The 17022-nt window shown below is 37.2% G+C and overlaps 1 protein-coding gene across 1 annotated transcript in view; it reads right to left on the bottom strand.

Moving 5' to 3' along the window:
• The window catches only part of LOC121300555 (cAMP-specific 3',5'-cyclic phosphodiesterase 4D-like), a 93511-nt gene that overhangs the window by 25354 nt on the left and 51135 nt on the right, over positions 1-17022 (bottom strand). Inside the window, exons 6-7 of the mRNA XM_041229126.1 lie at positions 14417-14529; positions 7987-8080 (exon numbers count right to left, since the gene is read on the bottom strand). Of these exons, the coding sequence (XP_041085060.1) occupies positions 7987-8080; positions 14417-14529 (207 nt within the window). The remainder of the gene's footprint in view (positions 1-7986; positions 8081-14416; positions 14530-17022) is intronic.

Here is a 17022-nt window from a genome sequence, read left to right as displayed (position 1 = left end):
AGACAGTCAACATTGTTTTAGAAAAGGGAGATCGTGTCTAACTAACCTGCTTGATTTTTTTGAGGATGCAACATCGATAATGGATAATTGCAAAGCATATGACATGGTTTATTTAGATTTCCAGAAAGCTTTTGACAAAGTCCCGCACAAAAGATTAATTCTCAAACTGAACGCAGTAGGGATTCAAGGAGCGGTTAACATGTAGAAAACAGAAAGCACTGATTAGAGGAGAAACCTCAGAATGGAGTGAGGTAACCAGTGGAGTAGGTCCTCTGCTATTCCTAATCTACATTAATGATTTATATTCTGGTATAATAAGCAAACTTGTTAAATTTGCAGAGGACACAAAAATAGGAGAAGTGGCAAACACTGTTGCAGCAGCAAAGGTCATTCAAAATGATCTAGACAAGATTAGAACTGGGCAGACACATGGCAAATGACATGTAATAGAAAAAGTAAGGTACTGCATGCAGGAAATAAAAATGTGCATTGAAAATATCATATGGGAGATACTGAAATTAAAGAAGGAATCTATGAACAAGACCTAAGAGTTTTTGTTGACTCAGAGATGTCTTCATCTAGACAATGTGGGGAAGCTATAAAAAAGGCCAACAAGATGCTTGGATACATTGTGAAAAGTGTTGAATTTAAATCAAGGGAAGTAATGTTAAAACTGTACAATGCATTAGTAAGACCTCATCTTGAATATTTGGTGCAGTTCTGGTCACCTCGCTATAAAAAAGATATTGCTGCTCTAGAAAGAGTGCAAAGAAGAGACAGGCTACCAGAATTATTCCGGGTCTTAAAAGGCATGTCATATGCAGACAGGCTAAAAGAATTGAAATCTACCCAGTCTTGAACAAAGAAGACTAAGGACCAGGCGACAAATAATTCAAGCATTCAAAAATTCTAAAAGGTATTGACAGGTGTCGACCCACAGGGACTTTTTCGACCTGAAAAAAGTAGAAACAAGGACCAGGGGTCACAAACAGGGAGATTAGACAAAGGGGCATTCAGCCCCGAACAGAAAACGCTAGGAGGAACACTTTTTTCACACAGAGAATTGTGAGGGTCTAAACAATTAATCAACTCCCCAGTAAAACATACAATTGTTGAAGCTGACACCCTGAGGCATTTTTCAAGAGAGCTGCTTGAATCAACTCCCCAGTAATGTTGTTGGGATCAATAATTTTGCTACTAACAACCAAACGAGCAAGGTGGGCCGAATGGCTTCCTCTCGTTTGTAAACTTTCTGGCAAAGTGGCAAAGTGGGTAAATCGCCTCCTCACACTAAAAAGCCTTGACCAAAAAATAAGTCTAAAAGCCATACCATATGTTCACCATACTTAAGCAGTAAAGATCACGTTTGTGATGAAACCTGCGCTACTTTCTTTCTAAAGGCTGTAATAAGCAATTATTTATCATCAACTGAGATCTGCTGGAGGTAGCCCTGGCAAGATTATGTGACGAAATTGAAATAATAATAATAATAATAATAATAATAATAATAATAATAATAATAATAGCAAAGCATAGAAAAGATTTTGTTATCCTTTACACTTGCTATTTCTCAGTTTGTGTCCCTGGTAGAAACAGGTGCTGATTGCTTTAAGCTTAAACTTTTCAGTCCCTTAGCAGTAAGATAAGATGCAATTCATGTTACAGTAGTCTTAAGTAGCATCTACCATGGGTACCTACTAAGAACAAAAAAAAAGTTTGTACCCTAAAAAGTATTAAATTAGCACAGTTGTGAATTTGAGCCAGTGGTCTCTTATATTATTGCTGTAGGCTACCGACTTCAGCACCAATCTTTAGAGACTGTGTATTCTTTGAATCTCTAAAAACTAATTTGTCTCGTTTCACAACAACAAAAACATGAAAAAAACCCAGCAGGTTCCACGAATTTGTTGGGGCTAATATCAGCTTACTGCAAGATTTACGGAACGAAAGTTACAAAAAATGCTTGTGTGGATTAGCAGCTCCTGAGGAATGTGTTGAACTTGTATGGGCTGCCGGTATACTGGATTCACAAAATAGAACAACTTTCTACTGGAGAGAGCCTTGCACTGTCCCTGTTCTGGAACATTCTTCTTCTTCTTATTCTTCTTCTTCTTCTTATTGCTGGAAATGTGGGTGAGTAGAGTGGCATATGGACTGGATTTTTTTTAAAATATATATATATATATATATATATTATATATATATATATATATATATATATATATATATATATATATATATATATATATATATATATATATAATATTTTATGACTTAAAATACTGAATTTTAGCTCTGTACTGTAAAGTACCATGATACTTGCTAATGCTACCATTCTGTAAAAAACTTGTACATAACAAAAAAAAATTTGGTTTTTTTTTGGTATCTGTGTAACGATATGTCTGGGTTTAGTTTTGTTTCCTTCGCATTTTTACTATATTTATAATAAGTAAATTATATATTTAATAACTCCCTGAATTTCTTTCTTTGTTTGCTCTCCATTCCTTCGCCATCTATTTGGCAAAGGTTAATTTCTGCAGAAATATTATTGGAACACTGGCAAGTGACACAAGTACAGTCTAATAATATTACAGTCCCCATGGAAACAGATAATGTGTTGAGGAATGTTGGTTCTTCCTTTACAGTGATGCTCTGCAAAACGGCTTAATTGTAGGCACTGGACCTATGCACCACATAATAAACATTACACCACTAATATGTCACTGTAGATATAACTTGTTCTACTCCTCACTTTGATTGCACTTATTGTAAACTATACTATATTTAAATATTAAGCTTGCATTGTTAATCTGTACCGCCCTGTAATACCTGAACGTCGCCAACCTCTTATGATATATATATATATAATATATCATATATATATATATATATATATATATATATATATATATTATTACACACACACACACAAGATCGGCTGGCAAGACCTATAGACAATAGAACAGAGCAGGATCAGTTTCCTCATCAGGTTAACATATGATGTTCTCCCATCACCACAGAACCTACACCTCTGGGTGGGTGAGGATCAAGCCTGTCTCTTGTGTTCTTCACCTGCAACATTAAGGCATATTTTGACAGGATGTAAGGTGGGTCTTAGCCAAGGACGCTTTACTTGGCGCCATGACCAGGTGCTGCGATGTTTGGCTTTAGCATTGGAAAGCAAGCGTAACCTGACCAATAAGTTGCCAACAGTTCCATCAAAGCATTACACACAAATGACAATATTCCTCGGTCCACAAGAGCAACCACCAAGAAAAGGTGTTAAAATCAAGCCTCGCCCAGGACAACTGGAATCTGCTAGAGACTGGAAGATGCTGGCAAATGTTGGCCAACGGCTTATTTTTCCACCTGAGACTGCCACCACTAACCTTCGACCAGACATTGTCTTGTGGTCAGGATCAGCACGCCTTGTTCATCTGGTAGAGTTAACAGTGCTATGGGAAGATACTGTGGATGAGGTGTATGAGAGGAAGAAACTTCAGTATGCTCAACTAGCTGCTGAAGCGGAACAGCGAGGATGGAGAGTCCGAGTTTATCCAGTAGAGGTGGGTTTTCGAGGATTTGTGGCACACTCTGCAACCCGGTTTCTCAGAGATGTCGGGTTTAGTGGCCAAGAGTTGCGTCGCGCAGTGAAGAGCTTATCTGAAGCAGCAGAAAGGAGCAGCAACTGGCTGTGGTTGAGACGGAAAGATTCTGGGTGGGGTCTCAAGCACAATAGAAAGAAAGCAACGCTGATGTATGGGTAAGTAAGCGGGGCTGAACTGAGTGGGGGTTGGAGGGGGGTGATGCTGGGACGCCAGAATCACTTCGAGCCCTCTTGAGGTGTCGTGGGCTAGTCGACAAAACACAGAGGATGGGTTCCCACTTGAAGACCCCAGAGATGTACCCTACTTAGCTCAATCCAGATGGCTGTCATGCTGATGCTCTGGGGAGACCGCACTGGGTTGATCCCCGGAGCCAGCATTGCAGCCGTTGTGTGTGCTGATGCACTGGGGAGGCAAACAAGCTGATCCCTGTAGCCAGCATTACACTTCAGCAATCAACACCAGACAGAAGGATATCTACATCATCAGATGGAAAGCAACACAAATGGATGGAGATGCAGATGAATCACATTAGTTTACTGTAAAGCTATGTCTTAGTTGATGCTTACCTTGGTGAGAGCCAAGTTCAAATCAATATGAAGTTTAACATCTACTCTCATGTAATGGAAATCACATATATATATATATATATATATATATATATATATATATATATATATATATATAGCTCTGAAAAAAATTAAGAGACCACTGCAAAATTATCAGTTTCTCTGGTTTTACTATTTATAGGTATGTGTTTGGGTAAAATGAACATTTTTGTTTTATTCTATAAACTACTGACAACATTTCTCCCAAATTCCAAATAAAAATATTGTCATTTAGAGCATTTATTTGCAGAAAATGACAACTGGTCAGAATAACAAAAAAGATGCAGTGTTGTCAGACCTCGAATAATGTTGAGAAAATAAGTTCATATTCATTTTTAAACAACACAATACTAATGTTTTAACTTAGGAAGAGTTCAGAAATCAATATTTGGTGGAATAACCCTGATTTTCAAGCACAGCTTTCATGCGTCTTGGCATGCTCTCCACCAGTCTTTCACATTGATGTTGGGTGACTTTATGTCACTCCTGGAGCAAAAATTCAAGCAGCTCGGCTTTGTTTGATGGCTTGTGACCATCCATCTTCCTCTTGATCACATTCCAGAGGTTTTCAATGGGGTTCAGGTCTGGAGATTGGGCTGGCCATGACAGGGTCTTGATCTGGTGGTCCTCCATCCACACCTTGATTGACCTGGCTGTGTGGCATGGAGCATTGTCCTTCTGGAAAATCCTCAGAGTTGGGGAACATTGTCAGAGCAGAAAGAAGCAAGTTTTCTTCCAGGACAACCTTGTACTTGGCTTGATTCATGCCAAAGCTGCCCGATTCCAGCCTTGCTGAAGCACCCCCAGATCATCACCGATCCTCCACCACATTTCACAGTGGGTGCGAGACATTGTGGCTTGTAGGCCTCTCCAGGTCTCCGTCTAACCATTAGACGACCAGGTGTTGGGCAAAGCTGAAAATTGGACTCATCAGAAAAGATTACCTTATTCCAGTCCTCTACAGTCCAATCCTTATGGTCTTTTGCAAACCTCAGCCTGGGTTTTCTTTGCTTCTCATTGATGAAGGGCTTTTTTCTAGCTTTGCACGACTTCAGCCCTGCCCCTAGGAGCCTATTTCGAACCGTCCTCGCAGTGCGTTTCACCCCAGCTGCCGTTTGCCATTCTTTTTGTAGGTCACTTGATGTCATCCTACGGTTGCTGAGTGACATTCAAATGAGTTGGCGGTCATCCCGGTCAGTGGAGAGTCATTTTCGCCCTCTGCCGGTCTGTAGCTTTGTTGTCCCCAATGTGTGCTGCTTGACCTTGTTCTTATGAACCGCCGTCTTTGAAATTTTAAGGATGGAAGCAACCCGATGCTTACTGTATCCCTCTGCCAGTAAAGCCAGACTCTTCACTCAAAATTTTCCTTTTGAACTCTTTGGGCATGGTCAGTAGTTATATTTTGATTCCAATTACTTTTGAGGTACTACTAGCACTGTTTTGCCATCCAGCTGGTCCTATTGCAAGAGGATAGTGATGACCACAGGAGTGGTTTTTATACTTCTCCTCATCAAATAAGATTTGGCTCAGGTGATCCCCTAATCAGTACCTCATTCAGGTAGACACTGGAATGGAATGGCTGCCATACATGTAGAGATGCTGATTTAAGAAGAATTTGCAGTGGTCTCTTAATTTTTTCCAGAGCTGTGTGTATATATATATATATATATATAGATATAGATATAGATATAGATATAGTAATACGGCAGGGAAGGGGTTAAAATCCTTCCCTGCCTAAAACATGTGAGAATGCACATTTGGGTGTTTAATTGTGTTATTGTTTAATTATTAGTTATCCCCTGCACCTGGCGTGTATTGTAAATTAGAGCCAGGTGCAGGGTATTTAAAGAAAGCAGTCAGTCTGTTCAGGGCTGCTGGTGTGTGAGGAGTCCGATTGAAGGTGTGCTCAATCGTAGTAAAAAAAATAAAAAAGAAGGTAATGTGAGAAAGCCTTTTTGTGTGTTCTGTTTTGTCAATGTGTGTTACAGGTAAACAGCTTAGCTGTCCTGTGTTAGTTAGGTTCCTGTGTGTAGTAGTTAGTGCTCAAGAAAAAGCTAGGTGTTTGTTTTGTTTATTTCTGTTTGTGTTTATTAAAAGTGCGCGTAAGCGCTAAAAAAAAGAAATTTGTGTGTCCTGGGTCCTGAATTAAAGGGGCAACGAACCTTGAGGGTTGGAGGATCTATCTATATATATATATATATATATATATATATATATATATATATATATATATATATATACACACACACACACACACACACACACACACACACACATTATATACACATTAGTTTACTACAACTAAATAGCTGACACAGGCAAGACAAAAGTCAGGCTGTACTAAGAAACAGCTTCAGTATGCCTGTGCTCACTAGGTCATGTTTACAAATGACATGCTATCCAAACAAACAGCCTCCTTCCTTTTTTTTCCTTGTGTTTTTTTGTGTTGAACAATTTGTTAAATTAACAGTAGATCTGTTAACCCCCTTTCTTTTTAAACTTTGATGTATTTATTTCGCATTTTATTTTTACATTTTTAGTCATTATAAACAAAATACAAAAAAAAATATATATATATATATTATATATATATATATATATATATATATATATATATATATATATATATATATATAATATATTATATTTATAACTTTTTATATATTCTAGTGAATTGTTGGCCCCAAACTTAAATGAAGGTCTTTAATAAGCATAACAGCAGTAAATCATGTAAATCTATGTACAAGTTTAAAATTAATCAATTGGTGTGCTAAGTTTTTAGAAGTTGTAAAGATATTTTCCTAAATTCTATCCCAGACAGGGCTGACACCCAGCTTGTCGAGTTCTCTATCCCAAACAGAAATTACAGCTAGAAAATTGATATTGTGAGCTACAAAATTATTATAACGAGGATACAAGACCTCTTTTCGCAGGAGTTGAGATAAGTAATCGAGCTAAAGAGTGAGTGGACAATGCCACATTCCATGGGACTCCATAAGCACAAAGGGCAGAGCAAAGCCTAAGATACATAAAATAAGTGGACCCAGGGAGTAGTAAGTCTCCTTAAGATCTTGGAACGTGCATAAGTCTGCATCATCAAAAAAACAATTAAAACTTTGAACGTTTCTAGTGGACCAAGGTGGGTAAAAGAAAGGCTATGAGCCTGTCAACAAAAAGAGATGATTCTAAATGGGGGAGAATTTGTGAAAATTAAAAGAAATACCAAGGTATTTATTAGCTTTCTTCCAGATGTCTAATGAATTAGCAATAATGTGGCCTACTCGTAGAGATATAGCCCTATTTTTAAGGCCAGCAAATGGGAGATCTTGAATTCTAATAGGTTTGATTATAGCCTCTTCCATTGCACACCAAGAAACTGGGGCACTTGGGTCCAGTCAAGTCTTAAAACGGCTGATTACTCTTTTATAGTGGTGTGTGTGTGTGTGTGTGTGTGTGTGTGTGTGTGTGTTTATGTGTTGTGCTGATTGGATTATTTTGTATTTCTAAACTGAATTCATGTTTTAAAGGTAGAGAAACAGTGCTATAAGGAATAAGTTATTTACCTTGTATTTCTGAATCCACTGAAAGTACTGGTTTAAAATAAAGGGTGATCTGTAGTTGTAGTGTATGGTTGTGGTGTTGCCCTGTACACTCAGTGGGCAGGAGTGGAGACTCCTCTACCACACAAGACCATGTGAACTGTACAGCTACGGCCAAAGGCTTGCCTCATCCTAGAAAATTAACTAATTTTGTTTCAGAAAGGTTTCACTTACCTAAAAATGTATTTGATATGAACTCGGAGACCTGGTTCCCAGACCGGCTGGTTTCTGATAGGTGTGTCAGCTCTCGATTCAGCATCCTTTTAAACTGAAAAACAGAACAACACATCCACTTACAAGGGACCCAAAACAACATGAGAACAACCTTTAAAATTGCAACACGCTTCACACAGGCACTTCTTTAATACTACCTTTAAAACTGCAACATAGGAACTTTAATACTACATTTAAAACTGCAACATAGAAACTTTAATACTACATTTAAAACTGCAACATAGGAACTTCTTTAAAACTACCTTTACAACTGCAACACACTTCACATAGGAACTTTAATACTACCTTTAAAACTGCAACATAAGAACATAAGGCGCAAAACAATTATATCCCTAAAGTAGACAAATCTAAATGTAAAACTAAATTGCCAAAATGGTTTAATAGATCAATTAAAAAAAATATTCTGCGAAAAAAGGCACTTTACAGAGCATTAAAAAAGGACCAAAAAGAAAGTACGCAGAAAGAGTACACAGAACTGCAAACGCAAGTCAAAAAGGAAGTTAGAAAGGCCAAGAGAGAAATAGAAATAAGCATTGCTAAGGGAGCTAAAACCAATTCCAAAATGTTTTTCCAATATTACAACAGCAAGAGAACATTCAAAGAGGAGATTAAATGTTTAAGAGATACAAATGGCAAAATAGTAGATGAAGAAAAAAAAATAGCAAATATGTTAAATGATTACTTTTCACAAGTTTTTACAAAGGAAGATACTGACAACATGCCCCACATGTCATCCAGTTCCTATCCAGTTTTAAATAACTTTAGCATAACTGAGGCAGAAGTGTTAAAGGAACTAGGAGCTCTTAAAATAAACAAATCCCCTGGGCCGGATGAGATCCTCTCAGTAGTACTCAAAGAAATGAAAGAAGTAATTTACAAACTGCTAACCAAGATCATGCAGCAGTCTCTTGACACAGGGGTGGTACCGACAGACTGGAAAATTGCAAACGTAATACCGATCCACAAAAAGGGAAACAAAACTGAACCAGGTAACTACAGACCAGTAAGCCTGACTTCTATTATATGCAAACTTATGGAAACTATAATAAGATCCAAAATGGAAAATTACCTATATGGTAACAGGGTACTGGGAGACAGTCAACATGGTTTTAGGAAAGGGAGATCGTGCCTAACTAACTTGCTTGATTTTTTTGAGGATGCAACATCGATAATGGATAATTGCAAAGCATATGACATGGTTTATTTAGATTTCCAGAAAGCTTTTGACAAAGTCCCGCACAAAAGATTAATTCTCAAACTGAACGCAGTTGGGATTCAAGGAAACACATGTACATGGATTAGGGAGTGGTTAACATGTAGAAAACAGAAAGTACTGATTAGAGGAAAAACCTCAGAATGGAGTGTGGTAACCAGCGGTGTACCACAGGGATCAGTATTAGGTCCTCTGCTATTCCTAATCTACATTAATGATTTAGATTCTGGTATAGTAAGCAAACTTGTTAAATTTGCAGACGACACAAAAATAGGAGGAGTGGCAAACACTGTTGCAGCAGCAAAGGTCATTCAAAATGATCTAGACAAGATTCAGAACTGGGCAGACACATGGCAAATGACATTTAATAGAGAAAAGTGTAAGGTACTGCACGCAGGAAATAAAAATGTACATTATAAATATCATATGGGAGATATTGAAATTGGAGAAGGAATCTATGAAAAAGACCTAGGAGTTTTTGTTGACTCAGAAATGTCTTCATCTAGACAATGTGGGGAAGCTATAAAAAAAGCTAACAAGATGCTCGGATACATTGTGAAAAGTGTTGAATTTAAATCAAGGGAAGTAATGTTAAAACTGTACAATGCACTAGTAAGACCTCATCTTGAATATTGTGTTCAGTTCTGGTCACCTTGCTATAAAAAAGATATTGCTGCTCTAGAAAGAGTGCAAAGAAGAGCGACCAGAATTATCCCGGAATAATTCTGGTCGCTCTTCTTTGCACTCTTTCTAGAGCAGCAATAACTTTTTTATAGCGAGGTGACCAGAACTGAACACAATATTCAAGATGAGGTCTTACTAGTGCATTGTACAGTTTTAACATTACTTCCCTTGATTTAAATTCAACACTTTTCACAATGTATCTGAGCATCTTGTTAGCCTTTTTTATAGCTTCCCCATATTGTCTAGATGAAGACATTTCTGAGTCAACAAAAACTCTTAAGTCTTTTTCATAGATTCCTTCTCCAATTTCAGTATCTCCCATATGATATTTATAATGTACATTTTTATTTCCTGCGTGCAGTACCTTACACTTTTCTCTATTAAAAGTCATTTGCCATGTGTCTGCCCAGTTCTGAATCTTGTCTAGATCATTTTGAATGACCTTAACTCTTCACATAGGAACTTTTATACTACCTTTAAAACTGCAACACCCCACATAGGAACTTTAATATTACCTTTAAAACTGCAACAACATAGGAACTTCTTTAATACTACCTTTAAAACTGCAACACATCACATAGGAACTTTAATACTACCTTTAAAACTGTAACACGCTTCACATAGGAACTTTAATACTACCTTTAAAACTGCAACACATTTCAAATAGGAACTTTAATACTACCTTTAGAACTGCAACATGCTTCACATAGGAACTTCTTTAATTATTGCAGTTGCAAAAGGCACCATTCAGTTATGGTTTAGCAGCGATTGATTGATTAATTATAGCATGAGAAATATTTCAAGATCTTCATAAAAGAAGAACTTGACCTAGGAATCCATTTTAATTATATCATTGCTATCCTTATAGCAGATTTTAAAAAGTATCTAACAGAAACAATCAAAATTGTGTGCAAGCTGCATGTCCCACTACACATCCGTGCCAGTCACAAAAAAACAAGAGCTTGGTTGGCAGGTGCTTCCATACTAATACGATTAGTATTACTGAAAAGTATGGTGTGCACCATACATAAAGTGCTGCAAATCTCAAACATTGTATTGATAACTATTATTATTATTATTATTATTATTATTATATATTATTATTATTATTATTACTATTATTATTAGTAGTAGTAGTAGTAGCAGTAGTAGTAGTATTTCTAAGTATTGGAATTATTATTATTTGTATTAATAGTGAAACAAAATGCATACATGTTTGACAAAATAAATACAGCTATGTCTAAAAGTTTTGAATCTCCTAGAATTTTAGAATTGAGACATGTATAATTATGACCATATCTATGACCATAATTTAGATATTTTATTTGCCTTTGTGTAATCAAAGAAACTACAAAGAAATGCCAATTTATTTATTTTTTGTCAGTTTATATGGAAAACTGCAAAGTGGTATATAATTGAATACATAACATTCAACTTTACAAAGCAAAATTAGTTTATTCTATAGGGTAATGCAAAACTTTTTAACCATTGGTATCAATAATAAAATAGAATAAAATAAGTTTGTTTTTTGTGCTTGAATACATTTGACCGGCTTTGTAAACATTCTTACAAAAACATTAAACACACTGCAGTGAAACACCTCAAACATATGCAACAGTATTTATATATTTTTTTAAAAGTATTAAAAAAATTATGGGATACACTGTCACTTACCTTAATGTAATTCCAAGACATAGATAGCAAATAGATAACTTCGGGCATGGCAGCTTAACCAGTAGTACAATAAACCAAAAACAACTCCATAGCTTGCGATGGAAAGTGAAGGTGAGAAAAGTACTCAATTTCCACCAAACACTAGAGCCCAGCACAGCACTTGTATTTATCCAAAGACAATGTGCCCTAGAATGCATGGCAGCTGTGCAGCTGTTAGAGCACGGCTCGGCAAGGGAGAAGGACCATTGAGGAGGCGAGGTAGGACTGAATGTTCACTAGGACAGACACAACGGGAATACATGACTGCTCGTCATCCTCTGCTTTTTATTCATGTGTAAACAGAAATGTTCACCCAAACCCCCCCCCCCGCACTCTCACACTCTACAGTGCGGCTCTACCAATAAACAGCTGTCGGCAACAGAAGCAGGTTGGAATGAGGTAACGGGATTGGTTGCTTAAAGGGGTAAGACAGAGGCTACACTGACTGCGAGGACCAAGGGAGCCATTGCAGGATTAACACTTTCATTGACTGAGGTGTATGTGAGTAAGGTGGGCGGTGGACATGGGAAAATTTTATTGCAAAACCAAGTGAACATTTTACAAAGCCTTTTTAAAAACAGTTACATACTGACATTTTCAGAAAAGAAAGGACTTCTAAAGCTATACATAATGTTTAGCTTGTGTATCTGAGGTTAGTTTGTAATGTAAAGGGAATACCCTGGCAGGTATACTGTGTGATTCAGAGAGGTTACATAATGGTTCTAAAACGTGTAACATAAATAATCAATGAGTGAGGAAAGACACTAGGATTGATTATTTTTGAGTTACCCATGAACAACCGTTGTGTTTTCTGTTTTGCAACACACAGAATCTTCCTTCTGATAATGGATTTAATTAAGTAATTTATTTGAGCTTAGCATTGCACGTGCAGAGAGAGCTCTGACTTCAGAGCTTGGCAAAGCTGTTATTTTCACTGCTACAAACAGGCCACTGAAAAATAAATACACATTGGAACATTCAAAACAGATGAACAAGGATCGAGGTATGATAGTAAGTGCTTTCCTAGTCAAGACTACAGAGAAGTCAATTATCAAGGAAACATTTTGGTGAATGTCTTCATTGATGCCTCCACCACACTGATCGAGGTATGGCTGTTCTCATTGTGTTTCATTGAACTTCATAAATTAAAGGGTTATAGGAGGTCTGTGAATGACAGAATGTAGCAGAATCGAACCTTTCAGCTTAACTAATATATCAGTTAAAAAATCCAAGTGTTTCTGAGCATAACCAATCATTAGCTTGCAAATACTTCCTAGGTTTGTTATGTTGTATGTTTTAAAAATAAATTCCAGTGTAACAATGACCACTGGACTGTGCTCCCAAAATCCCTCCCTCTAGCTGAGATAGTTTTCCACTGGTGACGAGGGCACATGTCATTAGGTAATAAACACATTGAAGAAATGATGATTATACAAACCGAGTAGTATTCCAGCAGCATTCTAGTCGGGGGGTCAATTGTGGGGCCGCTCTCAAGTCCTTGCAGGCCTATTAAGTATTACCAATTGAAGTTAAAATGTGCATTGCACAGTAGCTCAGAATCGGCTTGAAGCAGGTGGTCTCGCGCAGATGAGTTCACGTTTAAAACGGGTCGGAGGCGAGTTCATTAATGTGTTTCTGCAGTGGGTTCGAGGTAAACAGACACATCCATAAAGTGATAATTCGATACTTAGTCACGTTCACACAGCTCAAGACTTCCAACGAAATTAAATGGAATGGTAAGTTACCAGCACTTACTGTAGTTTAATTTTGAATTTTTTTTTAAATTTGAATTTTGGTTGTATCAAATTACAAACGCAGCAACAATATATGAGTTTATTAGATGTGATGTTAATTAGTTTGCGGACAATTTAAATTGGGCCAGTAATACCTGGGGCCAGATCCCTGTAACACCTGATGTTAAATTTCCCCTTAGTTTCTTGAGTTAGATTCTTGAGGGTGCTGCACAAAACAATCAACATTTTTTTTGGTGACATAATGTTTGTAGATCTTCCTTGAAACAAAATATAAGTCAGAAAAAGACCAGAGCAATAAAATAAATGAAAACAAATATGAAAAGTATGAAATTAATAATAATTAAATAAAAAACCTGTCCTTAATAAACCACCATAAAAATATGTATCAGCTGCACAAACTGCAACAGCTACGTTCAACACACATATTGCAGTGCAGTCCTGTATCCCTCTGCAAAAGAGCAACATGCAGAAATATCTATTTAAGTAAATCAAGTAGGCCAATAAGGGAGATAAATTCACCTGTACGCACAGTGTTTTTGGAAAGGCAAACCATTACAGAAGCAGTTTGTCTGTTCAGACCTTACTTGAACCGATCTTGTGAAAACTGTTCTATCTAAAACTGATCTGAGACCAACAGCTATGGCAAAAATGTTAGGATTGAGACATACTAATAATAATAATAATAATAATAATAATAATAATAATAATAATAATAATAACATAATTTAGATCTTTTATTTCACATCATGTAATCAAAGAAACTACTAAATGATAAGTCAAAAGTCTACCGGAATCCATAATAGTAGTACAGTATTTTCATGTTAGATTTTGAAAGGTCAACATTTTTGTCAGTTTTCGTGAAGTATATGGAAGTGGCATGTAATTCAATACGATCTAATTTGAAGGTTAGTGGGAACAGTCAGTTCTGACTGACCACAGCTTTAGTGTGTTCCCTATAACCAAGGTGTCTATTGTATAGCTCATAGTTTGAACCACCTCTGCTTACCTTATTGGAGGCCATCTCACCGACAGAATGACGGGTCTGCAGAGTCTCCAGCTGGTCCAGACACCAGTCCAGTTCTTCCAGTGTCTCGATCGCCAGTTTCTGACAGGTCTCCTCTGGAGGGACAAAGAGTAGCTGGGTTCAGGAGCTGGCTGGCCCCCTGAACCCCCACACTGGACCCCCATAGCTGTAGCCAGGTATCCCTTGGTCCGACATGGAGCTGTTATTCCTGTCTGAGAGACGCTTCCTCCAACTTTGATTCTTTCATTTCCTCCCCTTGCTTTACAATCAACACACTCAGGGTTTAAGCTTCATGCTTTCTTAGTGCGCACATTCATAGTCAAAACCTGTAGTGCTTATCCCATAAACCCTCAATTCAGCAGACACAATCCAGCAGGTGGGCTGATAAATCTCCTTATCACTTCTTTTATGCTAAGGAGGAGGTCGGTTGGCCCTTTTATAACCTTCACAATCCTCAGAAAATGAATCCACGAAGGCTCTAAATGCAATGAAATTGATTGCTCTTAAACTAATACAAGATATTGTGTTACAAGGGTGGCCATTTTGTGTCGTCATGGAAACTGGGATCTGTTGTTTTACATTCAGCCAAAAAAAAAAAAAAAAAAAAAAAACCTATGATAAATTTTTTCCTGAAATATTTTTTAAGACAGATGGAATGTGATTGTCTACGATTTTACTCATAATAGTAATAATTTAAAACACTGCTTTTTCTTATATCTAAAATAGTTGATGGAAAATCTGACATGGCATTTGGAATGGAGTATATTTAATTGACCTCATTAACACATCAGTGATTAATTATGGTATAGATTTGTACAGTATATATCTAAAACCTGTTTTTCTCCTGCTAAAATGTAATTTAAATTGTACAGTTACATTTTAGTGGTCACTGAAACAAAGATCGACTGTTGGTATGATTGTTAGTGTCACTGTATTTGTATAAAACATCTGCTTTTTTGATCGTTCTGTAAAACAATGGGGAAACGAAATTTAAAGAGCAATCTCTTTTTACAAGTAAAACAAACCAAAAAAAAACCAAAAAGCCACTGGGATCCAGTGAATAATGAATGGATTTTTAGGCGGGTCACTGCCCTGCAGCAGCAGTCAGATAGAGACACATTTGATATGTAGCACATACTTTTGTGTTACATTACTAAGCAGTTTGTAATGGAATCCCTAGCATACTTTCTGTAATATACTAAAAACCATGAAACCACTCTCAAAATGCAAAATTTGAGAACATTCCAGTACATCTTATTGTTCTATCTTTGGTAAATGGTAAAATGCCAGCGGACAAAAAATATGTTGAGTTGAGATCGGGTCAACTGAGCATATTACCTTATAGAAAAGCTGCATCTCCCTGCTGCGAGTCTATGTCAGTCAGAGTGATTCTGATGTAAGTATTTGACTGACAGATGCTTCCCTAGCCAAAGCCGCACAAGGCTCAAAAAACGATCCAATTTTAAGATCTTGTAGACATCGAATTAGTGTCATGCTGGCTCCCTATGCTTGCCCTACACCTTATTGCCAGTTCTGGCAGGTGTTTCCAATACTTTGTCCAAGGCCTGTGCTGTATATGCTGGAGGTGACAGAAACGCTGTGACCGAGACAAGCTGTTGCAGTGAGTAGGCAGACGTTTGGCAGGCTCTGCTGAAGACACCAACTGATATTTTTTATGAATGGCCTGTCTGACGTCAACAGGATGCTTAATATCCTCATAGGAGGATGTGCAGGGAGGATAGCTTCAGCAGGATCTCATACAGAGAGCCCAGGGTTTGAGCAGAAAAGTGTCATGGAGTGCAGCTGGGATCGGGAGGGCTAGGACGACAGCCCCTCTTCTTGGGTTAAAGGTAGGATTGTTAAATGATCAGAACATTGGCTTCATTTCTCTTTTTAATTGTGTTTCCCTCCCTATTTTATGCAATCGTTCTGAGTGGTTCTTGGTTATCTTGCTTGAGTACTTACGATTTTTTTTCTGAATCAGCCTCTATCTGACTTTAAGTTTGTCTGGAAAAGCCTAATTGTTGGAACTCGCAACCTTCTTATTACAGTCAAACCACAGAACAGTGAAACCTGTCAGCCCCTCCTTGGTCTATAGTGGTGCTAATGTAATGGTAGGACACTTATAACGCTCTCAGAAATCCATTGAAAATCCTTGAATGTGTTAGTGGTATATAGAAATGCATATATATATATATATATATATATATATATATATATATATATATATATATATATATATAAAATATTAAAAGAATTCAGGGTCCCCAGTTATATATTAACTTATCTCAGCTCATACTCAGAGACAGGGCTTATATATGAAGCCATAGGATGAAGAGCATTCTCACACAGCAGCGTGTACCTAAGAGTACCATGCACCTATCTGCACAGTTATAAAGCACAGCAGAGTAGGTGAAAAGTCATATATTGACTTGGTTTGAGTGGCATTAGGAACTGATCAGCCCCGATAGGTACTGTATGATGGGATACTTCAGACAAGCTCAAAGCTGCTTAAAGCCAGGTAAGGCTTAATGAAACATAATATAAACTCAATATGGGAGCAACAGAACATGTTGAAATAATACCAC

The sequence above is a fragment of the Polyodon spathula genome, chromosome 26, assembly GCF_017654505.1.
Source record: "Polyodon spathula isolate WHYD16114869_AA chromosome 26, ASM1765450v1, whole genome shotgun sequence".
NCBI classification, from domain to species: domain Eukaryota; kingdom Metazoa; phylum Chordata; class Actinopteri; order Acipenseriformes; family Polyodontidae; genus Polyodon; species Polyodon spathula.
Note: the sequence above shows the minus strand (reverse complement) of the source record. Positions and strands in the feature narration are given on the sequence as shown.